Genomic DNA, 27,385 nt, shown 5'->3' on the forward strand with positions numbered 1-27,385 from the left:
GGAGCAGAGAGACAAGGAAATGCTGTCACCGCCGTTAACACGCACGTGGAGGTTTGTTAAAGGTGTCGGATGACTGCAGCGCAGGCGGGGAACGGGGGATGAGCCCCTGGGGGCATGAGGGGAATGGTCAGTGTCAAATGGCTGGTCGGTAGTAGGTGCCTGAAGGCTAATTTATTGCAGCAAGTACCCCTGGGAAGGGACGCTGGTGGGCTGGGAAAGGAAAAATAGGAAAGAATTTAGGGGCTAGACTCCTCCTAGGTAAGGTGATGGAGAGGCACAGAGAAAGGGGAGATCTGGTTGGGGAAAAAAATTGGGGCTTGAGAGTGGGAGGGCATGGTGTACCACATGAAATAGGAGCCCTGTAGTAGGAGGGAGAGGGGGTCTCTCTGAGGTCTGGGGAGGTGCAGTGCAGTCAGGAAGAGACTGTGGAGTGAGAGAGAAGACAGCTGAATGGGAAGGGGTAAATGGGAAATTTGGGAGCAAGACATTCCAGACCAGAGCCACCTCTGTATTTCAGCTCTGCACCCTCTCTCTCCAGCCTTGTTTCTCCAACCGGAGTCAGGGCATGCTGCTCCTTTGCCAATCGTTTCCCCTTTCCTGGTGCAGCCGAGTTTATACTACCCAGTGTTCTGGTAGATGGAAAGGTTGTCACTGCCCCACCTCTCTTGGGATTCCCCCATGTCTGCTGAGTTTCCCCCTTTTCTCCTTTCATTCTTCCTAGATAGCTCAGGGTCTAGTCCCTAGGTCAATCATGCCAGCAATAGTAAAAAAAAAATAGTTTAGGGGAGCAAGTGGCTGTGCAAAGCCATTTCCAGGCTGTGGACACTGGACTGAAAGATGGGAAACCTGCCAGTGCCCATTTCTGCTTTGACTTGGCTGAGGCAGCCTTGGGTCAGGGCCTCTCTGTAGCCCTGGTTTCCACCAACATCAGGAAGGGGAGCTGCAAGAGCCATCTAGGCAGGCACTCCACGACTGTGCCAGGTAAGGGGAACTTCCTGCCCTGCACAAGTGTCTGCATTTCAGCTAAGTGTCACAAAGCCCTATATTGGATACCTATCATTTTTTATTATGTGTATAGAGCTTGAGAGAAATAGAATCTGGAAGACAAATTTGCTGCAAAGACATAATACAGGTCTCAAAATTTAATGATTTTGATCTATGGATTATCCACTGGCTGGAATCCACCAACCAGTGCCACTCTGGTTTTTGTTTCTGGGTTTGGTGCCACCATTGTTTTCTTCCGGTAGCATTGTCAAGAGTTGACTGGGCTTTCTTGTTGAGGGTATTTTTCCACAAATGAACACTGGTGTTCTCCCCTGCCTCCATAACCCTGCACTCAGACCTGTCTGAGCAGTAATCAGTGGCCTTCAACTCAGTCAGTTTTGTCAATGGGACCACATTCCTTTAGCACTCCTGGGCCACTGCTACCCTGGACCCTGGATTCTGGAGAACCTAGCCTAGACCATATGATTTGTTTAAAAGCCAAGAGCTCAGTGTTCTGGGGTAGATAATTACTCATTCAGTGGACATTTGTTAGACTTTGTACGGACTAGGCACTGAGCTAGGTCTGAAAATACCGAGGTGGAGATGACATGGTTCCTGCCCACAAGGAGCTTGCAGTCTATAGGAGGAGGCATATCTGTAAGCAAGAGTTGCAGGTACTTTAGCAGATTTTTCTGTATGGTAGAGGGGAGCAAACAGAGAGAAGTAGTCTCTGGGGGTCAAACAGGAAAGGCTTTGAGAAGGGGGTGGACATTTGATTTGTCTTAATGAGTAAGTGTTTGTCAGATGAGCAGAGAAGTGGGCATTCCAGGAAAAGAGAACAGCAAGGCACAGTGCATTTGGGGAGCTTGGAACAGCATGATACGCCAGAGCAAGGCAGTGAGAAAACAGGACAAGTAAGGGGCTCTGTGTGCCTCGCTGAGGAGTTGTCACGCAGGCAACAGGGACCAGGCTTTCAAGCATAAATATTCTAACTTTTTTATCCAGTGATATCGTTGAACTGGAGTGTCTAGTTCCTATTTTTTCAAGACCAGATGGGAGAACAAAGTGCTAGATTCTGACAGCCTCCCTTCTTTGGTGAGGAAGTTTGCAACTGGTTGCCTTTTTATGTTTTCCCTTTGTCTTGAAGATAATAAGCAGGCTTCTGGTGCGCTTTTCTACTTATGGGGACTTAGTGTCTAGATCACAAAGCAGCCCCGCAGTGCGGAACCAGAGGGAGGAACATGCCTGCTGGCTGCAGCAGCTACTGATGCAACCCACCAAGGGTTTTCTCTGAGTACAAGAAATGAATTTTTTACTATTACTGCTTTTTCCTAAACACTTTGCCACTCTCCCCGACTTTATAAAGTTATTGCTCTTTTCTTGAGAAAGTCTGAAATGAATAGAAAACATACTGCGATATTTTATCCTAAAGAGAGTCACATTGATTTGTCAAGATGGAACAGAGAGGCTATATGTGGGTTTGGGGGCTTTATGCCTTGCCTGTTTTCTTCTTTAAATCCTCTTTTATCTAATGATTTGATTTAATTATATATTCCAATGGTATGTTTTTGCGATTGGATCTGGGTATGGGAACCAGCGGATGATGGGCCGGGGCAGCGGGGGCGGGGCTGGCAGCAGGGAGACCCGGGGCGGGGGTGGGGGTGGGGGTGCAGAGACGCTGTGTTGTCTAAGTGGAAGTGGTGGGGGGGGGGGGCTGGAGGGTGGGTCTTGGGAGGGAGAGGAGGGGGTGTGGAGAGGAGGGAAGTGACTCATCAGGATTGGCTTTAGGTGACATGGTGGTGCTTTTCACTGAAGTGGGTTGTGTTGGAGGAAGAGGTTGTGGGGGGAGATGGATTCATTACCAGACTTGTTGGTTGCGAGGGTTTTGGGACGGCTCCATATGGTCAAGTTGGAGAATCGAGTGTGGAGAAGTCTGCACTGGTGATACAGATGAGCCATGGGGGAGGAGGTCTGAGAAGGGAAGAGGACCCAGGGGAGTTAAGGAGGATGGTGTGGAAGGAGAGGTAATGATGCGGGTGAAATCCAGCGTCCAGCTTTCCAGGAGGCAGCGGCCCGAAAAGGGTTGCTGGGGTGGGGGTGGGGGGTCAGGGGCACTAAGCTCAGGAATTCTCGGGCCCAGCTTTAGGAGTGAACTCAGCTTGGGGCACCCAGGGTTTGCAACATCGGGGCACACTGAGATGGGGTAGTTGGTGCTCTGGCAGTGGCTGCCTGGGCCCTGGTACTGATAATCAGGGGGCCAGAGGCAGGCTGGGTCCTCCGAGGGATCCAGAAGAAACAACCTAGCCCACTTTTGTAGCTCACACCGTGCACAGCCCTGGTTCAGGGGGGCTGCCCAGGGATGTTCCATAGTTTCCATACGCAAGGCTGGGGTGCCTGCTAGACTGGGGGCGCCTTCACGGAGGGAGCAATCTCTTACTTTCTCTGGCTCCTTCTCAAAATTCCAGCCAAAAGGGTGTGCTCAGGAACTTAACTCTAGTTTTTCTGCATAAGCCACTCCTGTTAAGCTCCTCTGTATGTTGGGTGCTAGACAGGCCATGGGGCTTGGGGTTCTTGCGTGCCTGGTGGGAGCAGGGCTGCGTGTCATTGCTGATGTGGAGGGGTGTTATGTGAGTTGTTAGGAAACCAGGCTCAGTGGACTGGATGCCTTGGTAATGAGAGTGTGACTCCAGGCAGCCAGCGGGAGGAGACCCAAAGCGGGGTGGGGGTGCACTCAGGCAGGCCCAAAGCATATGACCTGGTGGCTTCTTTATTTCCTTTAAAAAAAAATCCTGGTCCTTGCCTTTGGGCTGCCCTGCATTCATTTTTCGTTTCCTCCTGCCTGGGATTCCTACAGGCATGTAGTTGGCTCTCCTCTCCCCACTGGGATCTGAGATGAGGCTGCCCCCTGCTCACTTCCCCGTCACCTGGGGAGCCCAGGGTGCCCCCCACTGAGGCCCCCAGTCTTTCCCAGACCACAAGCTTTGGGTCAGTGTCCCCCAAAGACTCCCTAGCATGGGGTCGGCAGCCCTACTGTGCCAAATGAGACCACCTGTATGTTGAAGACAGCAGATAGGACGCAGTCTGATGGGACCCCAGGATGGGCATTCCCAGTCGAGGTGACTGCCTCCAAGAGCTGATGGTGTAGGGTAGATCTCGGCTCCCTCTGACTCTAAGGCCTCCAGAGCAAGGGAGAGGGGACAAAGTCACCTTGTGCCTCTGCTCAGTCAACATCAAGGCTGAAACCCTCAGGGTACTAGATTCCAGAAGGAGAGTCATGAGGAGACCAAGGCAGGGGAGATCGGAGGCAAGGGAGGAGGTGGGCAGATTCTGAGTGAACCCCCTTTAAACCCCGCAGGACAGTGGTGGGCCTAAGAGAGAGCTGGCCCCTGACTCAGGCCTACGTCACTTAACACCAGCCCAATGAACTGTCCCAGGTGTCAGCAGACAAGACCAAGCTGATGACACGGTGGATGCTCGATGACTTCTCCAGGGCATTCGCGGCCCGCTCTTCTGCCACTGGCCAGTGCATTTTTTGCTGACACCTGCGCCACAAGAAGTCCATTCTCCTGTTCGTTGCACCAGTCAGTGCCATCAAAGGTACCTGGGGGAGACTTTCCCAGAGGTCAGTGGGTCTTGGGCCTGGTGCAAAGAGGAGCTGCCAGCTTTGTTACCCCTCTCAGGCTGGGGAAGGAGCAGAAGCAATAGGTGTGTGAGCCTTTGGACCCTCAGCCTGGTGGTCTACCACCCCGGGGATGGCAGGTGTCCCACCTGCTTTGGAAAGTTGCCGCCTCCTATTTAGGTAATCCCAGATCATTGCTTAGGAGGGTTCTACTGGTGAAGCGGAGAACAGACTTGGGGGGCAGAAAGAAGAGGCCTTCGTTTTTATTCAGAGTCTAAATAATCCACAGCTTAATGTTTTTAGCCCAAAGTCCAGGTGTCCAGGATAGCTTCAGAGGGGTTTAAGATTTGTTGGGGGATTGAAATGGCCCCCTTTCGGCCTTTCAGATCAGGACAGCTGCATCTGCTCAGGCCACACCCTGGGCTCAGGCTGGGCTGGGGCTCAACTGTCTGCTCGCCCCATTCTGTTGTCCTCAAAATACTGCAACTTCAGCGTAGTCATCACCCTCAATTGTGGGGTCACAAGAGCACTCAAAAAATGATCATAAAGATGGACTCAGTGATTTGAGGAAATGCTGAGTCTAATGTGCTGGTTTGGTTTAAAAAAAAAAAGTACTTTGCCTGGACTTGCCTTCAGAGGGGGACGCCTTCCCTCACCCCTCTTCCTTTCATGCATGTAGCCCTGGATTGTTGAGGAGAACTGCAGTGTTAGCACTAGCTGAGCAGAGAGGAAGGGGTGGTGGGGACTCTGGAGAGGGAAAGGGGAAGCTGGGCGGCCCCCACCCAGCAGCTGGGGTAGGTGTGGCCTGCCTCCCATTCATCCATGTGTCCTGGGGGGCCCAGCCACGTGTCCTGTGGAGCCCTCTTGCCTGCCCCTGCCTACAGTCCCCCCTTGTTTGCAGCCCCCTGCCACCAGAGTAGGGCCAATTTGCCACCACATCTTCCCAGTCTTTCCTCCTGCTGCCGTGCCACCAGGGAGAAAACATGCTCTCTCCCTTGCCTTCTAACTCAGGCATCCCGTGGGAGGCAGGGATGGTTGGAGAGTAACTCTTGACCCCATGTGGTGGAGAAGGGGCCCATTCTGCTGAGCTGGGGGCTGGCACCGTCATTTCCAAAGGATGCTGTGGAGTCAGGTCAGTTTCCACACTTGCAGCCTGAAGCTGACGTGGAATCAGCTCCCAGGAAGAGATTATTCTTTGTGCCTGAGAGCAAAGCCAAGGTGGACATGTGGCAGAAAGAGGTCAATTTGTTAATATTCCCCTTCTCTCTGCCAAACCCCTTATTCAAAACACAGCAAGGCAGTTTTCCAGCCGGGCAGTTGTGCATAAGGAATAGATAAATACACAGCGCGGCTTCCTCCTGTTGCCAGTGGAGCCATAAGACATGGGGCTGATGGGCTGGTTGGGAGGTGGATCCAGCTGCTGGTCTGGTAGTGCCCAGAGGGTTTAGGAATCAGTAGCCGGTAGCCCTGCCTGTTAGCACAGACGTGGTCAAGGGCAGAGAAGCTGTGAGCCATTGGAGAGGAGGGCAGCCCTCAACGTCTCCTTTTTTATTTCTTCAGCCTACGTAAGGGTGAGGGCCGTTTGTCTGATTGAGGAAAAGCTATTTGGAAATGCAGGCCATTGGGTGACAATGGAAATAGATTCAGGAAATGAATAGCTCAAATGGAGCCACAGCCACTCCCACACAGAACAGGACCCTGGCTGTGTCCTTTTGAGAGTGAGTGAAAAGCATGTCCTCGCCAAGGAAAACACATGCCATTCCCTATATGCTTAAGACTGATTGGCCCTCCCTTCAGCCCAGATGCTTTCTGGGATCCTGCTAGGTGTCATTATGGGGACACAGCCAGCTCTAATCTCAATTTGCATTAGCAGCATGATCCCTGACTTCCTCTGCCCCCCAAAATTTCAGATTTGCAGCACTTGCTAAAACCAAAAGCACCCGTCCACCCATGGCCCTCCCTGGGGTGCTGGGGTGAAGGACAGAAGAAAAACAGATTTGATGCTCAGGGACCTCTTGTGTAGAGCAGGGCTCCCGGTCCTCTGTCAGGCCCTCCCCGGAACCTGCCTGGCCCTCCACCTTTGGAAAGGAAATTGGCCCTTGGGGAGCTGTGTTTTCTCCAGACTCTAGATTTCTGGAAGTAACTGAGATCAGGCTTCTTTGGCTCATCTCTCCAAAGCTTCTTACTCAAGATCTCTTAGTCCAAAGCTTTCCTCTGGGGGTTGGGGGGATGAGTGGAGGAATTAGCTTGCTGGAAGAGGAAGTCACTGTTGTCCCTGACTCTGCAGTATCTTGTTTTGATCTGGGCAAAACTGGCTTGTAGAATTAAAAACAGACACCAGGGGGTTAGATCCTGCCCTCCGGAGTTCCCAGCCAGGTGCTCTGGAGGCTTGTGCCAAGGTCTGGAGGTATGCGGGGTTGTGGCCCCCTGAGGCCATGTGCCAAGAGTGAGGGTCAGGGGGGAAAGTCCTACCCTCTTCCCAGCGTGGATTGCTCTGAGAGACCATGGCTCCCTCCTCTGGAGTTCCCTCTCCGAGCTCTCCAAGGTAAAAGACAAAGGAAGCCCGCACTGCCAAGTTGCAGATTTTGCCTCAGGCAACTAAATTTATTAGCAAGAAAAATTTTTGTCAGCTCAGCGCTGACCAACAAAGTACATCGTTAATAAAGGATAACAAATCTGTCACTTAATTCATAAAACATACCTCAAGCAGTTACAACTAAAAATAAAGTTGGATTTTTGTTTAATTTAAAAGCCTCAAAAATAACAAGCAATATGTTTTTTTAAACATGTAGTAGACACAATTGTCTATTATACAATATACACTGTACACAGGTGGAGCTCGGGCCGGGTCAGGGGCTGGGGGAGATGTGGTGGAGAGGGACAAGGTTTGGTGTGTGAAGCTGTTTTAATCTGGATCCAGATTTGAGTTGAAATGCTGGGTCATTTAGAAATGAGAATTGCTAGAGTGAGAAAAAAATTTCTATGCTCATCATTGCCCCCCAAAACCCTAAACTGAAAGCAGGCGTGGGGTAGGTGAGTAACAAGGAAAGGAAGACGGGAGCAATTAAATAAACTTTAAAGCACACACAATACACAGTGTTCATCATCTGAAGTAGAGAGTATAAGGCAACGTTCTCCATAGAAAAAGAGGGGAATCAGGAGGAGTCCAGGGGGTCTTTACCTTTAAATAGAAAGCTGGAATGTGCCGGAGGAGGGTTGTGGCCGGGTCGGGGTGGAGTGGAGCATCCCCGAGCCCCTCCAGAGCGGACGCCAGTGAGGAGCGGGGAGGGGGGCATGGCACGGGCGCTGCGGCGGTGGGGGCAGGGCTCACTTTGCTCCTCCACGGAGTGAAATGCATGTTTTTCCTTTGGAAATAAGGGTTCCCACTCGTCCTGATTTAGAACGTCTCATGGGGCATGGCCGGAGTCCATGGGCTGGGCAGGCCGGGAGCTTGTGGTGAGAGAGAAAGGGCCGGGACGGAGCCACAGGGCTCCAGAAGGAGGGGAGTCCGGGTTGGCAGCCCCCTCTCCCATGGGGACACAGTTGCAGGACAGGAGGGAGGGCTGAGGGCAGGCCTGGGGTGGCCTGGGCCTCCTTGCCACCAGGGGCCCACGCAGGACATGGACTGGGGGTGAGGGGCTGCATCTTCGGGTCTCCCGCCTGTTGGCCTTACAAGTTCTTCGTGACCAGGTGGGTCTTGTAATGCTTGGTGAGGTGGTCACTCCTCATGAAGCGCTTCTGGCACTGGGCACACTCAAAGCGTTTGTCCCCTGGGAAGAGGAGATGGCTGTCACTCCCTGAGCCCATGTGCAGGCCTGCCCCGGAAAGGAGCAGCACATACAGGGGACACCCCAGAAAGCCAATGTCACCTTTCCCACCCTGTTCTGCCGCCTCCTGTTCCTGCTCCATTTGTTCCCTGTCATCTAGTGACTGAACCCCTTTTATCAATTCTCATTCCTCCCTACCCTCCAGCTGGCCTCCAGGTGACTTTGCTCCTGTTCCCAATCCCTTGCCCAAGATGCTTGTGTTTTGCTCCACACCCTCCTCCCCACAGGAGGACCAGCCCTGAGCCCTGAGGCTGAACCACATGACCTCGGCTGGGTCAGCTGCTGTCCTAATTATTCTTCAACCAGAGCTTTGGGTCATCTGTCCCCACCCCCAGGCCCAGGACAGGGGTCTGTTCACAAGGGCGGTCACCATAGCAGCACTTCTCAAAATGTGTGCCATGGACCACTGGGGGGTACCTGAGACAACTTTAAGTGGTAGGTGAACGGTAAACAGTTTCCATTTTAATAGTTTGTATTTCTGTGCCAATGTGTTAAGAAATATAACCATGATAATAAACCAATGGTGTCAAAGATAACACTGCACAGGACATAAAATGAGTAAAAATAGTGAGATGATTTAAGAAAAATCATTAGGTTGTGTGCTCGGGAGCCAGGTGGTCTGCTCCCAGCTCCACCAGCCACAGCTGTGTGACCCTGTGCACGTGTCCTCCCTTCTCCTGCCTCAGCAAAATGGGGAAAATCAAAATACCCTCCCCATAGAGTTGTCATGAGGATTAAATTAGTTGATCTATAAAGTGTGCACAGTAGTTGGCACATCACGTCAGTGCTCGCTAAATAACTACATAGATAAGGCAGAAGTCACTGAAGTTGTGTAATGCAATGCAAATGGCAGTACTTTGGGAAGCACTGTGGCAAGGAAACAGCTTGAAGGAACTTCCTCTGTAGTCCCCGCACCCCGACCTCCTGAGAAGACAGCCTGCGGCTCTTGCTCAGTGTGTCAGTTCCTTGGCAGGGCCAGGAATCTCCCAGTCACAGAAATGCCCCATGTTGCAGGGGTGCCTGGGGGGAGGGGAGCACAGACCCGCATGGGTGTGAGCGTGCTGAGGAGGGGCGCAGACCCGCATGGGTGCAAGCATGCCGAGGGGTGCAGACCCACATGGGTGCAAGCGTGCTGAGGGGTGCAGACCCGCGTGGGTGCGAGCATGCCAAGGGAGCACAGACCCATGTCGGTGCGTGCTGAGGGGTGCACACCCACGTGGGTGCGAGCGTGCCGAGGGGTGCAGACCTGTGTGGGTGCGAGCGTGCCGCTGGAGTTCGTCACTCCGTGTGAACCTCTTTCCACAGAAGAACCAGTTGCAGACGAAAGGCCGTTCCCCGGTGTGCAGGCGCACGTGGGCCCGCAGCAAGGATGTCTTCCGGAAAGTCTTGCCGCAGTCAGGGATGTGGCACACGTGCTTCTTCTTGCCCTGCTCTCCAGACCTGGGGGTTGGGTGGAGGGAATGGGAAGAGGGAGAGGGGAGGAGGTAGAAAATGGGGGCAGGAACAGGAGGGAGAGGGGACGTGAGGTTGGGGAGGAGGGTCCAGGTAAGGTGAGGAGGAAAGGCGACTCAGAGCTGGCCCGGAGCCCCTCTGGGCTGAGGGAACACGGAGCACCCCAGACTGTCGGGTGGCCCCTCTCCCTGAATTACCTCTTCTCCCCGTCCTTGCAGTTGGGGCATGTGCAGGCCATGCGGCGCCGCTTCTCCCCAGGCTGGGTTTCTCCGGCCAGGGCCTGCTCCATCTGCAGCTGGATCTGGGTGGGGCTCAGCCCACTGATGGTCAGGTTGTTTCCAGAAACATTCTGCACCGTCAGCTGCTGCTGCCCTGTGGGGCCAGGAAGGCACAGTTGAGGCTGAGGAAACCTCTGAGGGGCAGAGGAGGGAGCCTGACCCCTCAGCTGAGCCCTTCCCTTCTGCACAAGTAAAGGGTGATGATCATAGCAGCTACCATTCCTGAGAGCCTGTTAGGGGCCAGACAGATACCTGGCTGGGGACTTGATACGTATTAACTCATTTAATCTTCATACCAACCCTATGAGATAGGTCCTATTCCCCATTTTACCGGCGAAAGAACAGAAGCTCGTTAACTTAGCAAGGTCACACAGCTAGTAAGCAGAACTGGGATCTGAACCCAGGCAGTAGACTTCAGAGCCAATGCCTGGAACCACTATTTTACACAGGCAGAATTCACTTGAAGGGGTCATCTGTGTGATTTCAGTGGGGAAGGGTCTTGTATTGGGTTGCCCTGGAGTGTTAATTCTGCAATCTCTCAATCTTAGGCCCTTGCGTGGTACTGATGCTGCTTTCAGGAAAGTCTCCAGAAAGTTTTGTCAGTAACAGTGGGGAAACAGTTCTACAGGCTTTGGGAGAAAATCAAGTTCCCTGTGTCTTCTAAGATGGCACTTCTGCAGAAGGCCATTCAAAGCAGGGGAAGTGCCACTGATCTAACACTTGTGTCCCTCTGAGTGGATCCCGTCCACATTCCCTACAAAGAAGAGGAGACTGCTCCTCCCCTCTTGGGGTCACCTCAAGTGGGAAAATCAAATATATAAAGTGCAGCAAATTAGTTAAAGATGTCAAGATTCACAGAGCTCCACTGCCTTGACAACTAACTGCCCTTTGCCTGGGTAAAGGATGCAAGGAATCATTTTTGCCAGGTGGTTACAATTTTTCCTAGGATTATTCGCAAGACTGCCTTCACAGTGTAAATATCACCACCGAACTGAAGTGCAGCACAAGTCATTCCCTCTGCGAAAGGATTCTTCCTTTTTCTTCCCACCTTAACTCAAAGCTTTCTTCTCCAAGGAGCCTTCCTTGAAGCACCTTTACATAGAGTCTCCCTTGAACACCTTTCTTGGTCTGCACAAAACTAATTTGTACAGCTTTTTCTGAAAATACCTTATTTTCTCCATCATACTCAAGGTCTTCAGCTGTAAGAGGGGACCAAGAGGGGACAACATGTATCTTCAACTCCCTCACAAGGCTACAGTGGGGACCAAATGAGAAAATACACGTGGACGTGCTTTTAGCTGGAAGGCACGAGGCAAATGATGGGTGGTACCACCACTGCCGTCACTGGGAAGCTGGGGTGGTCCACAGTTCCCCGTGTGGGGTGCGCAGGCGCTGCAGCCCTGCCTGGGCAGGAGGGGCCTTCCCTCACCGCCGGTGTTGGTGATGGTGACCGGCACACCCTGGACCTGGACACCGTTGATGCTGATGGTCTGCATGGCCTGGGCAGCCGCCGCCAGCTGGGCTGCGTTCAGGCTGATGATGCTCCCGGCAGGGGCAATCTTTGGCAGGGGACGCTCTTTTCGGAGAATTGCAGCTGCATGCTTTTTGCTGGTTCCGCTCAGGTGGGGAGCACGGGATGCAGGGCTGCTACAGGTGGTGGTAGAGGTGGCTGCAGCTGTGGCTGGCGGGCTGTCCTGGACAAGGACCGTCTGCACCTCACCAGAAGGCGTGCGGATGTAGACCTGGGAGGGGCCAGAGAGGTCAAGGTCAGGGCCCCAGCAGAGACTGGGCTCCCTGTGCCTTTAAATGCAGTGTTACCTCCTCACCTGAGTGACAGCTGGGAGTGCCCAACTCTCTTCTTCAATGAGCCCCAACCTACATTTATACATGGTTGGTGTTCAACAGAGGGCTGATGACATCCCTAAACTAAGACGGCAGATGCTGACTATTGATTTGAAACCAAACATTTAATTTACTTAGCATGGAAAAATAAAATGGCCAGCTCTCAGAATTGAAGAATCAGAAGGCAACTTAATGATTACCCCTTCAGAAGATTCACTGTGAATGGCCATCAAACAATGAGAACAGATTCAACCATATTCACCCTTAAAGAGTCACAAAGTAATGAGAAACAATTTTTCCCCAATTCAGATTGACAAAGATCTAAATGTAAGAGCTAAAATCTTCATGTCCCTGAATTTGGCAAAGGATTCTTAGATATGACACCAAAAGCACAAGTGACAAAAGAAAAAAATAGATAAACTGGACTTCATCAAAATTAAAAACTTTTGATCTTCAAAGAACATCATCAAGCAAGTGAGAAGACAACCCGCAGAATGGGGGAAAATACTTGAAAATCATGTATCTGGTAAGAAACTTGTATCCAATATACAAAGAACTTACAACACAATTAAAAAAAAAAAAAAAAAAAAAGATGAACAGCCCAATAAAGAATGGGTAAAAGATCTGAATAGACATTTCTTCAAAGATGATACATACAAATGGTCAATAAGTACATGAAAAAATGCTCAACATCATTAGTCATTAGGAAAACATAAATCAAAACCATAGTGAGATACCACTTCATATTCACTAGGATGGCTAAAATAAAAAAGAAAATAACAAGTGTTGCTGAAGATGTGGAGAAATTAGAACCCTTATATATGACTGGTGAATTATAAAATGGTGCACCACTTTGAAAATAGTTTGGCTGTTCCTCCAAATGTTAAATATAGTTTACCTTATGACCCAGCAATTCCGCTGCTAGGCACCTACCCAAGAGAACTGAAAACACGTCCACACAAAAACCTGCACATGAATGTTCAAAGCAGCATTGCTCATAGTAGCCAAAAAAGGAAAGCAACCCCGATGTCCATCTGTAAATGAATGGATAAGCGAAATGATTCCATAATAGAAGGGAAAGAAGCGCTGATCCATGTTATAACATGGATGAACCCTGAAAACATTATGCAAAACTAAAAGAAGCCACACAAAAGGCCACATAGTCTATGATGCCATTTAAATGAAATGTCCAGAAAAGAGAAAGTGAATTAGCAGTTGCCAGGGGCAAGGGGGTGGGGGAAGAGGAATGGGAAATGACTGGTAATGGATACAGGGTTTCTTTTTGGGCTCATGAAAATCTTCTCAAGTTAGATTGCGGTGATCACTGCATTGAATTGTATACTTTCAAAGGTTGAATTTTATGGTATGTGAACTGTATCTCAATGAAGCTGTTAAAACACAAAACAAAAAGGATTGAGCATGGTAAGGAGATACAGGAGCCAACTCAAAAGAGCTCCCAATAAAAACTGGAACAATTTGAGCCACTAAATGTAGGTTTGGATTATAACCCAAAGTATAAAATAAATATACATCAATGCCTACTGATATAGATGACTGGATAAATAAATAAGTGGGGAAGAAGAGAGAAATCTTCCTTATGGAAGAATTCTGATATGGGCCTTAATTCCTATCCCCACCCCTCACCCCAAAGGTGGGCTAGACTTAGTGACTCACTTACAAAGATTAGAAAAACCAGTAACTTCACAGTGGAGAAACCCAGCAAAATTAGACTTTAACCATGCAACCAAGTGAGGAGGGCCTTGTGCTTCTGTGGCGTTCTTCCCAAAAACCCATAACCCCAGTCAAATCCTGAGAAAAACATCAGACAAACGCAGATCAGGGGACATTCTCCAGGACCCCTGGCCAGTACACCTCCAGACAGTCAAGGTCATGAGAAACATGTAAAGACTGAGAAGCTGCCACAGACCAGAGAAGACTGGGGAGCTGGAACAAGGAAAAGCAGTGTGGCACACTGGGCGGGTGGAGGGCCTGGAACAGAGAGACCACGTGAAGCCTGGAGTTTAGTTAATAATGTCCCAATGTCAGTTTCTTGTTTTGGCAAATGTACCAGGGTAATGTAAGATGTTTAACAATCAGGGAAACCAGATGAAGGGTATATGGGAACCCTGTACTATCACTGCACCTTTTCTGCAAATTAAAATTTTTTCTAAAATAAAAAGTTAATTTAAAAAATCTCTGTCATAATAAAAGTTGGGTACTGGAACCCATGGGTGAAAGTATCTCCCCACAAAGTATATACTAAGTACAAAGGGGAAAAAAAAGTAACTTTATGTTGCAGAAACCTGCCAGGCACCACTTTTAATCATTACCAGTTAGGGGACAAACTGAAATCATGCACCACCCTTTAGGATGCAGTGAGAAGAACGCAGCATGACTTTTGTGAGGTCTCTGCAAAAAAGGCATAACCTGCACCGAGTCATGAGAGAACATCAGACAAACCTAAACTGAGGAGCATTCTACAAAGTGCCTGGCCTGTAATCTTTCAACATATCAAGGTTATGAAAGTCAAGACAAGACTGAGGAACTATTCCAGATCAAAAGAGACCAAGGAGGCAGGACAACTTGCTGCAATGTGTGATCCTGGATCAGATCCCTTGGCTGTAAAGGTTATTGGGGCAACTGGTGAAACCTGAATGGGGTCGTAGCATTAGATGACCGTATGTCCCACTGCTGAGTCCCTGGCTTTGATGGTTGTATTGGGATTATGCAGAATGTCCTTTGTGTAGGAATTACACACTTTCTATAAAGCATTTGGTTGTGACGGGGGATCATGTTGGCAATTTACACTTAAATGATTCAGGGGGAAAAATAAGGTCTTTGTAAAAAAAATAAAATCCTGCTGTGATTTTGATTGGGGTTATTTTTAATTCCTGGATTATTCAGAACTTTTTTTCTCAGTTAAAAACCAACCAACCAACCTCATGTCGCTTCTTAATGAATATACAAATCTCAGTCCCAGTTTTCCCTTTTGTGAATCATTGCTGTTTTCTGTGTATCTAAAGTTTCCATTACTAGAATATTTTTTGTTCACAATATACAACAGGGGTCAGCAAACATTTTCTATAAAGGGCCAGAGAGTAAATATTTTAGGCTTTCTAGCCAGACAGTCTTTATCACCAACGACTCAACTCTGCCCTTGTTGTGTTAAAGCAGCTAGACAATATGTCAACAAACGGGTATGATCATGTTCCAATAAAACTTTATTTACAGAAATAGCTGTCTGGTCAGATTTGACCCATGGGCCATAGGTTGCCAACTTCTTATATAGAATATAATACTTGTTATTTATTTGTGCATATCCTTTGATCCACTTTTAGAAATTTAGCTACAAGACTGGAAGATGTATACTTAACAGGGTAGTAGTTACGTAAATAATTGTACCTCAGGATGATGGAAAAAAATGTAGTCATAAAAAAAAAATGTTGACACTCAATGTTTCTGCATATATATGATTATTTCCTTGGAAGACCCAGCTCAAGTTCTACTTCCATCACCTCAAGACATGGCATCTCAGGGAAGGGAGGCAATGCTGAGGGTCTGTGCACCTGAGAAGGTGTCACTTCAGTTCTTCACCTTTAAGATAGGCCTGATTATGGGACCTCAGAGATACTGTGACAAATAAGTTAAATAATATGTAGTCAATCACTTGGCAATATGTAAAATGCCAGAAGGGAAGAGAATTCCTCTAGGGCAAGTCTCTGGTCTCCTCTTGCTTGACTGCTGCTCCCACAGCTCAAATTCAAGGGCTTCTTCTCTTCCCAGGAGATGGCACAACTTCCCGTGCCACTCACTGTAACATCTCAGTTCTCTCTCCAGAAACAACTACATTATATATCCATCAGTGGCAGGAGCTGTCTTTTATTAAAAAAAGAAAATCTCTATCCCCAATTTCAATGTTAGCACTTGCCACATATAAGACACAAAGAGTTGAGGTGGAAAAATAAAAACAACATGGGGCCTGAAATCAGAGATTTGAGTTGAACCCCAGCTCTTGTCACTTATGCCCCTGAGATCCTAGATACTCTATAACGTCTCTGAGCTCCAGGGTTTCCAGCTGCAACATGGCACCATCTCTAGCATTTCTTTGGCATGCACAGGGAGTAAAACCAGGCTCACAGGGCCAAATAGATACCAGAGCATTAGAGCACAATAGTAAAGAAGAAATGCCAGAAATCAGAACATTCCTGTTGCATTTAACATCCTAGATGAATCTAACCTAGATGTCTGAATGTTCCTGCTATAAAAGTAGGCTGCTCTTCCTATTTCTTCTCTTCATTACCAAAGGTCAGCATATTTCTTGTTAGTTTTTGTACTTTATATCTCTACAACCTTTTCATTCTTGCTACTGTTTCCTTACCAATACATAATACTATAATGAAAAATAAATTTATTTATTACTTGCCCCAGACAGTATATACCTGCCCCAGACCCACCCTCCACAAAAGACTCCCATAAAGAAAAAAGCTGACCACAATATACCTGTTTCATCTGATTTCTAAACGTAACCTGCCAGGCAGGGATGTCCACTTACTGCCCACCCCAAACGATAACTGGCTCCCAACACTCAGATCAAATCAGGGGGTGCGTCAGCAAAGCAGCATCTTAAAAAGCAAACTGAGGGGTAAGCCAGCATCAGTGGTTTAGTGCTGAGGAGAGGGTGGCAGGTGCAGGGGGTGTGTGTGGTACCTGAGTAGGTGTTGGCTCAGTCGCCTGGATCTGAAAGTTCTGGGAGGGCTTCTGGGGGACGGTGGGGAGGGTGGCAGATGCCGCCTGTACCACCCGCAGGGCCTGCTGGGGGATCTGCACCACCTGCTGCTGCTCGGCCTTTGGGGGCACAACCTGGACCTGCTGGACCACAGCTGGCTGGCCCCCGCCGGGACTCTGAACAATTAGCAGATTGTTTCCCGCCTGGATGATGTTGTCTGCGGTGGTCTCAATCAGCACGGTCTCCACCTGCTCCGCCACGGCCATGGGGGGCTGGGAGGCAGGAAGGCTCTTCTTCCTTGCTTTCTTGTTAGTCTTGGACAGTGGGGTGGGGGGGCTCTCAGTGAGGAGCTGAGCTGTGGCCCCGGTGTCGCCGGTGTTCACGAGGTTGTTGACTGGCAGAGTGAGCGTCACGTTGCCGCCCCCACCTGACAGCTTCACCACATTGGTCCCACTCTGCCCGGGGGTGGTGGTCATGCTCGCCTTCTGGGCAGGGGCAGGCTTGATGGGGACAGGCTTGTGGCTGGACGGTGAGGGGGTGATGATGGCTTGGTGGGTGCCAGGGATGATCTGGATCTGGTTGGTGAGACTGGGCTGCACTTGGATGGTCTGGGAACTGCTTGCCTGAATCTGAGGGACTGCCTGGTACTGGATATTGGCATTTGACCGTGTCCCTTTATTGATCATGGTGGGGTTCTGGATAGCGAACACCAGCTGCCCCCCAGGATAGGAGGTGCTCAGCTGTGACCCCTGAATCTGAAGTATATTTCCTTTGGAGGACAAGATGCCAAAGCTATTCTTGCCAGGACTGAGAGGGAGCGGAGCAGGTTTGATTGGGATGAGTTTCCGTGGTGTGGGCTGGGGGGGAGCAGGAGGCGTCACAGCAGCTTCCACAGCTGGGGGGCCAATTTTGCTACATGTTGCGGCAAGCAGGGCTAAGGGAGACGGCTGGGAGTCCTGCAAAAAAACAAGCAGAACGAAGGAGTGAGACATGAGGCCTGCTGGCCTGGATGCCTTCCCTTTAGGAGCCCCTCATCTGGCAGCTCCGGGCTGTGCTCTTTCCCACCCCGAGGCAGGCGTGCTGTCAGTGGCTCCTGTCTGCCCCTCTTCTGCCTTCTCTGTTAGGTGAGGGAGGAAGGGTGGGAAATGTCTTTCTCAGGAAGGAATGCCCCAGAAGCACCCAAAGACAGGGTGAACTAACAGCTTGACCCAACCATGTCCTCCCCTTGGGCCTTACTCCTAACGGGGGCACCGAATCAGCCTCAGGTCTGGAGCTTTCTTAGGTGGAATCCTGTCAGCTTACTGCAGGGACTGAGGGAGGAAGGGAGGGGCAACGGGAGGAATGAACACTTTGGTAAAGTGTCTTCTGAAGCTTGGTACCTACGACTTTATAGACTGGGGAGGGCTGCTGGTTCCAGGACACAGCCTCCATTTTCCTTTCATGGGCAGTGGGGTCCGGTGGAAGGAACCTTGCTTTAATCCTGGTTCCCGCCCCCCGCCCCGACTCCACTGTGGCACCGAGGTAAATGGCCAAGGTTTCTTAGTTTAGAAAAATATGGATGCCTAAACCTTCCCTGGGCTCATATCCCAGGGTATTTCTAGTGAGACTGTGCAGGTGACAGTGCAGAAAAGGAGTTTTCAGTGGTTTAACATCGGCCTTGGTGAGTCCTTCCAGCAGATGCAGCTCCAACCCTCGGAGCCTAGTGCCCACTTGCCTGGGTGGTGGGTGCAGCGGGCTGCAGGTAGTCACTGGGACTGACAGCGGCAGTGGCAGCCATGCTGGTCTGTGGATCTACTGGAAGAAAAGGAGACAGAGTAACGCATAAGGCAGCGGAGAAGAACCCAGCTCACTTAACTCAGGTTTTCTTTTTACTTCTGTATTCTGCCTCTTGTTGGAAAGAGGTGAAGGACTCTCCCCACACTTCCCTGCTCGAGGTCCGCACCCTAAGTCTATTTCAGTGCGTGACCATCTCCTCTCCTCAGACTCCATCCAAGGCTGTGAGGACAGGTGATCCTGCCTCCCCGGGACCAGCCCTTCCGGCCATGATAAAGTCTGGGATAACGTGAAGGTACCGAGTGTCTGCAGTAACTAAGCTGTGCCACCTAATGGAGCCCTCTCTCTCCTGGGCACTGCCCACTCTCCCTGGCCAGAGTGGAACCTCTGTGGTGGGCAGTGGGAGCCCCCCTCCCCTGCCCCCAGCTCTAACTCAAGTTTCCTGCTCACTCCTGCTACAGCCAGATGCCAGGCCAGCCTTGAAGAGAAACATCGATCAGCCCAATTCCTAACAAGAAAGACCTGCTTGTTCCATTTGGAAGTCTTCGGTGCTCTGTGCTCAGCACTCACCACAAAGGCACCTCGGCCCCAGGTGTCAGTATATAGCACAAGGGTAATTTCTTTGAGTGAATTTACACCTTTACATAACAATAGATATGACCTCATAGTTATCACCAAGACCGGGTATGTTCAATGACCGAATATAAGAAGGATGAAAATATAGTAAATTCCATTTTTGTTTAAAAATGTGTGTATGTATCTATATATGAATAGTCAAACAGTTTAAAAGTTCTATAAAAATGCTAAAACATTCAAAGCCTTTATCTCTGGGTAACAGGATTTTGCTTGACTTAGAAATTTCCCTCCTTATTTTTATGTTATTTTCTCATTTTCCCACAATGAACATACTCTATTGTACTTATTTTTAGTAAAGGAAAAGAGAGAAGGTTGAGAAAGTAATGAAGGGCCTCTCTACTCTGCATGTCAGTCTGATCCAAAAGAAAGATGAGGCCAAGTAAACTGGACGTCACAAGAATTGGGGAGGGGTGGTCTGGCCATCAGAGTAGAGAGATCAGGAAGGAAAGGAACTCCAGGCAGAGACAGACTTGCATCCTAGACCTTTGCAAAGTAGATTTCAGGAAGTTCAGAAACAAGGAGTAATTCTTCAGAAACTCTAAAAGGCAAAAGGGCTCAAGAAAAAGAAATTCTTCCAATAAAACTCACAAATCATCCCAGTGTTGAATACAGGGAGAAGCAGCTACTTAAACAAATAGGGTCTGATTTCAGTCACTTTTAATATGATGCTTCGTTGCCAGTTTTGCTTGGCATTGGGCTGCAGAGGGAGTCAGCAGAGAGCTTGATTGGAGTAGAGAACTGATTTTAATAGGGCATGTGTAAAAGAACCAAGGTGACCCAGGCCAGGAGAGCTGGCATTTAAGGACTGAAGCCCAGAAAGGCACTTCAAAAATACCAGAGATCACTGAAAGAGACCTTAATTAAAAAACAAAAACAAACAACAACAACAAAAAAACACTACACTTAGATCAAGCAGCAGCAGGGAAAAGGAGAGGCTAAGCCTACTTATAATTGTGCCTAAGAGTCTTCCCAGAGAACTTTTGTTGCTCAGATGTAGCCTGCTCAGATGTGGCTTCTCTCTCTAAGCCCACTCAGTAGGTGAACTCACTGCCCTCTCTGCTATGTGGGATATGACTCCCAGGGGTGTAAATCTCTCTGGCAACGTGGGGCATGACTCCCAGAGATGAGCCTGGACCCAGCATTGTGGGATTGAGAAAAATCTTCTTGACCAAAAGGGGGGAAGCAAAATGAAACAGTTTCAGTGGCTGAGAGATTTCAAATGGAGATGAGAGGTCTGGAAGTTATTCTTATATATATATATATATTCTTTTGTAGTTTTTAGTGTATTGGAATAGGTAGAAAGAAATAAGTGAAACTGTTGAACTGCAACCCGGTAGCCTTGATTCTTAAAGATGATTGTGTAACTATATAGCTTACACAATGTGACTGTGTGATTGTGAAAACCATATGGCTCACACTTCCTTTATCCAATGTATGGACAGATGAGTAGAAAAATGGGAACAAAAATGAATCATGGCGGGAGGCTGTTTTGGGTGTTGTTCTTTACTTGTATTTTTATTCTTTTTTTTTTTTTTTGAGTAAGGAAAATATTCAAAAATTGATTTTGGTGATGAATGTATGTATAACTATACAACTCTATGATGGCACTGTGAACAACTGCACACTGTGGATGACTGTAAGGTATGTGAATATATTTCAATAAAACTGAATTGAGGAAAAAAGAAGGAAAAAAAAGCATCAGCAGGGAGGAATTGAGCCCCTGTTGGGCATTTGGCAAGAGGCGGACAGAGGTTGGGGAGAAAGCAGAGCTATTTACAGGTTAGCTGGCTTCTCTGGCTTTTCTCTTTGGGAGGATGATTCCTAAATGGGAAAAGGGAAAGAAAAGTCCTTTAGCGGGAACTGAAGCCTAGGACAGGTGATGGATGGGATGTTAAGAGAACACACCCAGGCTTCAGTGATTTCCAGGCTCTAAGCCCAAGCAGACTGGACTCCAGGGTAGCCAGTGTCTTTGCAGACACCCTTACAAACTGTGTGAGGAGCCAGAAGGCCACTCGGGGCAAAATCTTATGTGTAGATCCTGAAATATTATAAATATTATAAACACAGATCTGCAGCAAAATTCTGGAACAAATAACTCAACAGCACTGCAGCTACTTAGGAAAGAAGCGATCACAAGGAGTAAGTTTGTGGTTGTGAAAAACCAGTGCTGCTGGAAAAATCTGTTTATTTTTTTATAGAGTTTTGGATGGATCAATCAGGAGAATGATATACACTGTGCACTTTATTTCAACAAGGCATCCAACTGAATTTTCATAATAATCTTTTGATTAAGCATGTAAAAAAAACGAGGGCTGAAGGATAGTTTAGTTTGAGGGCCAAGCTGAAGCTGCCCCACCCAGGGCTGCGTACCTGCCGCCCTGCACATCTGCTGCTGCAGGGTGGGTTCTGGGACTGGGGGCCACCAGCCATCTCCTCCAAGGCTCATGCTTTCTGTACTGGAATTTCTGTCCACCCTGATGATTTTTTTTGAAAATAAACAGCATCCTATAGACCTTGGGGTGACTGCTGCCATGTTTTCAGGGCCTGTGTCTGGGTTTACAACTTCATTGGTGCCAAGTGGCACCAGCATAACTGCACGGCCTACACAAGGCAACTAATTCTGCACACCTGATCCACTTCTGCAACATGAAGGCCGATCGACATCTCTTCACAAGCGGTGAGAGGCCTGTGTCATGTGCAAAAGCACACGGCAGGGTGGGCTTGTGGGACTCGTGGAGCCCAGAGTGAGGGGTCTGTGTCATGTTCACGGTGAAAGCAGTGATTTGGATTTAATGAAACATCTTCCTTCCTACAGTGATGTTACTGATTTGAATTTTACTGGCTTTTGTTGTAGCTATTTAATTTGTTCATTTTATAGGACCTAGATCAATGAGTTGATACAAAGATTTATGTTTGTACATAATTAAGTGAAGTAGCATTATAATAGAAATAAACTAAGTCATTATAATGAAAATGAGAAAACACTTTTCCTTTAGAGCAGTGGTGTTCAAACTATTTTGACCATGATTCAGTTAAAAAAACAATTTGCATCAGGACACACAAGCACACACGATACTTCCAGTCCCGTGCTCAGGCAATAAGAGTTTCTTGAAACAAAATTTACCCTTACTACATGGGAGGTGCTTTGAAATTTTTCTGTTCTATTTTTTAAAATAGTGTTTGTGGCTCACTAAAAATTGGCTGTATGACCCATGGGTTGGAAACATGGCTTTAAAGCACTGTATCCACTATCCAAGTTTGGGAAATGGTGCAGAGAACTAGAAGACAAGTTAAACTTGCACACGCCACAGAACCGAGGATCATGAGCACAGTGGGTATCAGCGTGAGGCTCGGGGAGCTTAGAGACTGGTCCAGCGGTGCTTCAGGCCCCAGACCTCAGGGTGGGTCGTGACTGTGCGGTTCCTTAGCAGGTGGCAGGCGCACTCGCTGCTCGCTCAGCCGCTGTGCCTTCTGTAAAACAGGGCTAATGTCCTTGTGGGCTGAAGCTTCTATGTTTCTATAATAAGCATCAAGCCCAAGACCTGGCAGAGAGTGGGTAATCAATAAACAGTGGTTTAAATTGTAAAGTTTACTAAATCCTGCACTTACGTTAATAAAAACAATTGCATGCAATAGTACAAGAAGACAGGACTTCACAGTGGTTCTCATGTGGAAAAGCCCCAGTGGTTTTCAACTCTAAGCTAAATGGGAGCCAAGAGATTCTAGACATGGTTGCCAAGAAAATGAATGCAAGCTTAGACAACATTTCTAAAAGCTCAGTTGAAGAACCAGAAAAATACTAGTCCCAGTGTACTCTGCATGCGTGGATGACAGCTGGACTGTTAGGTTCCGTCCTGAGGGCGTTCTGAGGGGATTTTTCAACAGGATCTGGTTCAGAGAAGAGGGGCGATGGTTGTGACAGGACGCCAGAGTGGCGAGCTCCATGAGGGTATTTATTCCAGATGTGGGTCCAAAGTATAGAACCAAGACTTTGGGGTGGAAATTTCAAGAAGGCAAACTTCAGTTTAATGTAGAGGGGAACTTTCAAAACTTGGGATCAGTTGCCTCTTGAGGTAATGTTCTCCTTTCCCTGGAATTGTTAAGCCAGAGGCAAGATGGGTCTGTCTGTTGGAGATAGGATCTCTATATGGGGTGGGAAGGAGGAATAAATGATCTTTAAGGTTTTTATAATTCTTGCTGCTGACAAAAACACAGGATTACTTTCTGGCAGGGCTGGGGAGGGAAGGAAGGGTCTCTCCTGGGAGGCTCCCCGGGCTCAGGTACACTTGGCTAAAATTGGGGAATGACTCTCCCCAGACATCCTCTGTTATGAAATGGAAGGACATAGGAAAAGAACAGAGCAAACGCAATGAAAAAAATGAAAACTGGCCTAGTGCTTCCTTAATCGTGCCACTTTCACATCTCTCTCTCCCCATGCAGTCATTATTACCCTGGACCCAAACCAGCTGGAGACCGGGCTGGGCTCAGTGATTTTTCAGAGTTAGGAAGTTAAAGCAGAGCCTACAGGAGCAAGCCGCAGATTGCTGGCGCTTGACATTGCACCATTTCATTTTGGTTTCATTTTCCTCCCCAGCTGGCTCTTCAACTGCTCATCTAGATCGCAAACCAGTGTTTGGAAGTATCTCTCCGAATGCTACTCAAGGCTTTACGGCCCCTGGGCTGCAGACCCAGGCAACCAAAACGGAAAGCTCTCCCTGCACTGCAGAATTACATCCTGGGATTAATCATGAAAGGGGAAAGAGAAGCATTTCCAGTTGGTGTTTATAAATGAAAAGTGGCTAAGGACAGGTAGCACAGATACAAAACTACAAGACTATGATCAAAGGTACTTTCAAACCTCATTAACTTGTCACCTTATATTTAAAATGTGTAATTTGGACACAAACTGTGCTTTACTTTTCCTTCATAATATTCAAAGAGAGGCTATAAATGGTGTATGAAGACTGCAAAGGGACTCTTAGGCAAAGTTAGGTAATTGTTTTATACCACTATCACCATTTTAATAGTACCACTTTACAATCAGTCCCCAAAACCTACATTTAGTAACACTTAGTGGGATTAGAGCATGTGCTTGAAAGAAAATCTGCGTGTCTTTTGAAGTTATACTATTCAGATTTTTCATTAATTCAGACTGGCTAAAACTTTCACCCAACAATCCCTAAGCAGGAGAAGTTTTACAGTGATTTACTAAACAGGCAAGTCCCTCTCTTAGGCTCCCAGGGAAAACTTCCAAGGGCATTAAACAAGGCTTGAAGGCAGCATGGCAGGGGGTGGGGTGGCAAGTACAGGTGCCCGATAGGGCCACTCTCAAGTTTCCTTTCCCCATACTGGAAGCCAATTTAACTCCAAGACCAGCAGAAAAGCATCTTGATGTACTGACTATCCCTCTCTACCTCCCATCCCCTCTCGCTACAGCCTTCTCTTCCTCCCTCCTTGGCCAAACTTGGTGGAAAAGTTGCCAGCACTTTGCTGCCCCATCTCTTTCCTTTCCCACTTGCTCCTTTCTCAAAAAGCTACATGATGACTTCCGCACCAGCACTCTGCTGACACTGCTCCTGCCATAGCCACTAAGGCCTCCTTGTTGCTAAATCCAATGGATGTCCTTTAGCAGTTCTTGGCCCTTTGACCATTCCCCCTTCCTCAAAATTCCCATGGATTTTCTCCCACCTCTCTAGCCACCTAGTTCCCTTGTAGACTCTTCTTCCTCTGTCATCCCTTAAATACGAAGTTCCTTCGGCACCTGTCCGTTCTTCTCACTCAACACCCTTTGTGTGGGTGACCATGCCATTTGCATGGCTTCAGGTACCTTCCACAGACTGACAACTCCCAGGGCTGTGCCTGGCCTGGGCTTCTCCTGAGTGTCAGATCAGTGTATCCAGCCCTCCGTGGGCCCCTCCACTTGGGCTGGACATAGATCCTTTAAACACTGAGCTTTCACCTTTGCCCGTTCACTCCCCAGCCACCACAGGCTTCTTTCCAGCTCTGCAGCCAGGCCTTGGGGACCCAAGGCTGCCTCATGGGCTCCTGCCACCCTGGCTATGGCTTTCCTGGCTGTCACTGTGGTATCTACCCTGGAGGAATTCAACTCTCTTCAAACAGTCCTTCTGCTGGCTATTTTGGTCAGCTCAGCTGGGCCCAACGCCAACAAAACCGTTTCTAAGTCCAGTCTTTCCCAGTTGCCTAGTGTGGAAAAATTCCAAGCTGGTGAGAGAAAACCAAGTCATGGCTGATTTTAAAGAAGGAAGTTAGACCTCTCAAAGGGAGCTGACCAAGAGACTAACAGAATCGGTTTAAATGGGGAAGCAAAAACACTGGCTGTAAAAGGCTTCCAACTGCCTGAACATTGCTAAGACAAGCAGATCTCGGGCAATCACAATGACCACATAAAAGAGCCCAACGGTAGTAATATGACTTTCATTAAACATGAACAACTCAGGGCAAGGCTCGCTAATGCAACAGGCCAAGAGAAGAAGGTCAGTAAGGAATGGAGCCCTTGTCTCCACCCAGACACTTAGCTGAGCTGTCCTGTCTCCCCACATCCACCATGACCCCCAGTCTACATGTGTCCTCAATTTCATCAAGAAGTTAAAATGCCCTCCATCAGCCAAGACCTATTTCTATCCTCCCTTTCAAGGAAAATTTGCAAGAGTTGTCTACACTTGCTGTCCCTAATCTCCCCTTAGTCTCTCTTGAACCTTTCCAACCAGGTTGCTGCTCCCCCTTCACATCCCCCTCCAGCGCCACCCAAACTGCTCAGCACCAGCAACCTCCTCATCACTAAATCTAACGGTTAATTCTTCAGCCTCATCTGCCATGTTGCTCTGACAGTTGATCCTTCCTCTGCCTTGAAACACTTCCTTCACTTGCTTTCCAGTGCGTCCGCACTTGCTGGCTTGGCCTCCTACCTCCCTCGCTGTTCCTTCTAAGCCTGCTTTGCAGGTTTCTCCCCTCCTAAAATTCTTAATTGATGGGCTGCCCTGGGGCTCAGCCCCAGGACCTATTTATTCTCTCTTGTCTACATCTACTTCCTAGGTGATTTCATCCAGTCTTCTGAATTTAAAAACCAGTAATATATAAATTCTGTATAATGACAAGTCCGAAGTTTATTTTTCCAGACTTGTATATCCTACTACCCCCTGACATCACTTGGATGTGTTAATAGGCATCTCAAATCTATCTGGCCCTAAACAGGGCTCCTGGAATCTCCCTAATTCTTTACCTCCTTCCATCTTCTCTACCGCAGTGAATGACCACTCCATCTTCCCAGCTGCTCAGCCCTAAACACTTGGGAGTCATCTTCAGCTCCTCTTTCTTCCATACCTCACATTTGACAGGCAGCAAAATCTTCCGGCTCCACCATCACCATATACTCAGAATCTGACAGCTTCTGACCACTTCCTGTGTCATCAGACCCAGGTCTAAGCCATCATCACCTCTTGCCTGGATGACTGCAAAAGCCTCCTAGCTGGGCTTCTGACTTTGTTCCCTGTCAGTCTAGTCTCAACATGCATCCAGACCCATCAAACTTAAATCAAATCATGTTACTCCTCTGCTCCGAGCCCCCAACAGCTTCCCATTACCCACTCAATGTATTGTCCCCACCATGGACGCATAAGGCCCCTACGTGATCTGGCTCCCATGACCCCTCTGACCTTCCCTCCTGTCACTCCCCCTCACTCAGTCTACTTCAGCCACGCTGGCCTCCCTACTGTTCCCAAACTTGCCAAGCAGCACATGCTCTTCTCTCTGCTGGAGTTCTCGCCCTCTTCCCATCCTCCCACCCTAGAGAGTTGCATGTTTCAATCCCTCACTATTTCAGAGTTTTTCTCAAGAGTAAAGACCTTCCCCAATCACCCTATACAAACTGCAGCCCTCCCATACTTCCTCTATTCTCTTTCTCTTGTTTTTTTCTCCTTAGTACTTCTCAATGTCTAATAAATAATTTATTTTCTTTGTTTACTAAGATGTAAGCTTCCTAAAGGCAGGGACTTCTTTCTGCTGTACTCCCTGCTATACCCCCAGTACCTGGCACACCGTAAGTGCTTAATATATATTTGTTGAATGAACAAATGAATGAATGAATGAATCCTGGAGGCTGCAGAGCAGCAGATCCTGAATGGAGAGTTTAAGAACCAAAGGACAAATCCCACAGATTTGAATATCCTGGCACTAGGCTGGGATCAACTCGGCACTTCAGCTCAGTGTGGATGGTCAGTGACCCAGTTCC

General features: G+C 48.4%; 1 protein-coding gene and 2 long non-coding RNA genes across 9 annotated transcripts in view; 2 read left to right on the forward strand and 1 right to left on the reverse strand.

Moving 5' to 3' along the window:
* Positions 1 to 20,183, forward strand: LOC119513385. Its single transcript, XR_005212625.1, has 3 exons — positions 1 to 51; positions 4,419 to 4,581; positions 18,963 to 20,183. It is a non-coding gene; the product is annotated as an uncharacterized LOC119513385 (long non-coding RNA).
* Positions 7,174 to 27,385, reverse strand: part of SP2 (Sp2 transcription factor) — a 24,749-nt gene continuing 4,537 nt past the window's right edge. For 4 of the 6 annotated variants that reach the window (XM_037808545.1, XM_037808543.1, XM_037808547.1 and 1 more), the window contains exons 2-7: positions 18,443 to 18,522; positions 16,710 to 17,684; positions 11,590 to 11,902; positions 10,080 to 10,254; positions 9,677 to 9,870; positions 7,174 to 8,373 (exon numbers count right to left, since the gene is read on the reverse strand). In XM_037808545.1, the coding sequence (XP_037664473.1) occupies positions 8,273 to 8,373; positions 9,677 to 9,870; positions 10,080 to 10,254; positions 11,590 to 11,902; positions 16,710 to 17,684; positions 18,443 to 18,522 (1,838 nt within the window). In that variant the 3' untranslated portion in view covers positions 7,174 to 8,272. Of the gene's footprint in view, positions 8,374 to 9,676; positions 9,871 to 10,079; positions 10,255 to 11,589; positions 11,903 to 16,709; positions 17,685 to 18,442; positions 18,523 to 26,377; positions 26,433 to 27,385 lie in introns of those variants that run through there. The other 2 variants (XM_037808544.1, XM_037808546.1) reach the window with 2 other exon arrangements.
* The window catches only part of LOC119513384, a 10,509-nt gene continuing 3,840 nt past the window's right edge, over positions 20,717 to 27,385 (forward strand). Inside the window, exons 1-3 of one of the 2 annotated variants that reach the window (XR_005212623.1) lie at positions 20,717 to 20,778; positions 21,679 to 21,814; positions 23,732 to 23,983. This is a non-coding gene — a long non-coding RNA (uncharacterized LOC119513384). Of the gene's footprint in view, positions 20,779 to 21,678; positions 21,815 to 23,731; positions 27,118 to 27,385 lie in introns of those variants that run through there. The other variant, XR_005212624.1, reaches the window with a different exon arrangement.

The sequence above is a fragment of the Choloepus didactylus genome, chromosome 18 (genome assembly GCF_015220235.1).
Source record: "Choloepus didactylus isolate mChoDid1 chromosome 18, mChoDid1.pri, whole genome shotgun sequence".
Taxonomy (NCBI): Eukaryota; Metazoa; Chordata; class Mammalia; order Pilosa; family Megalonychidae; genus Choloepus; species Choloepus didactylus.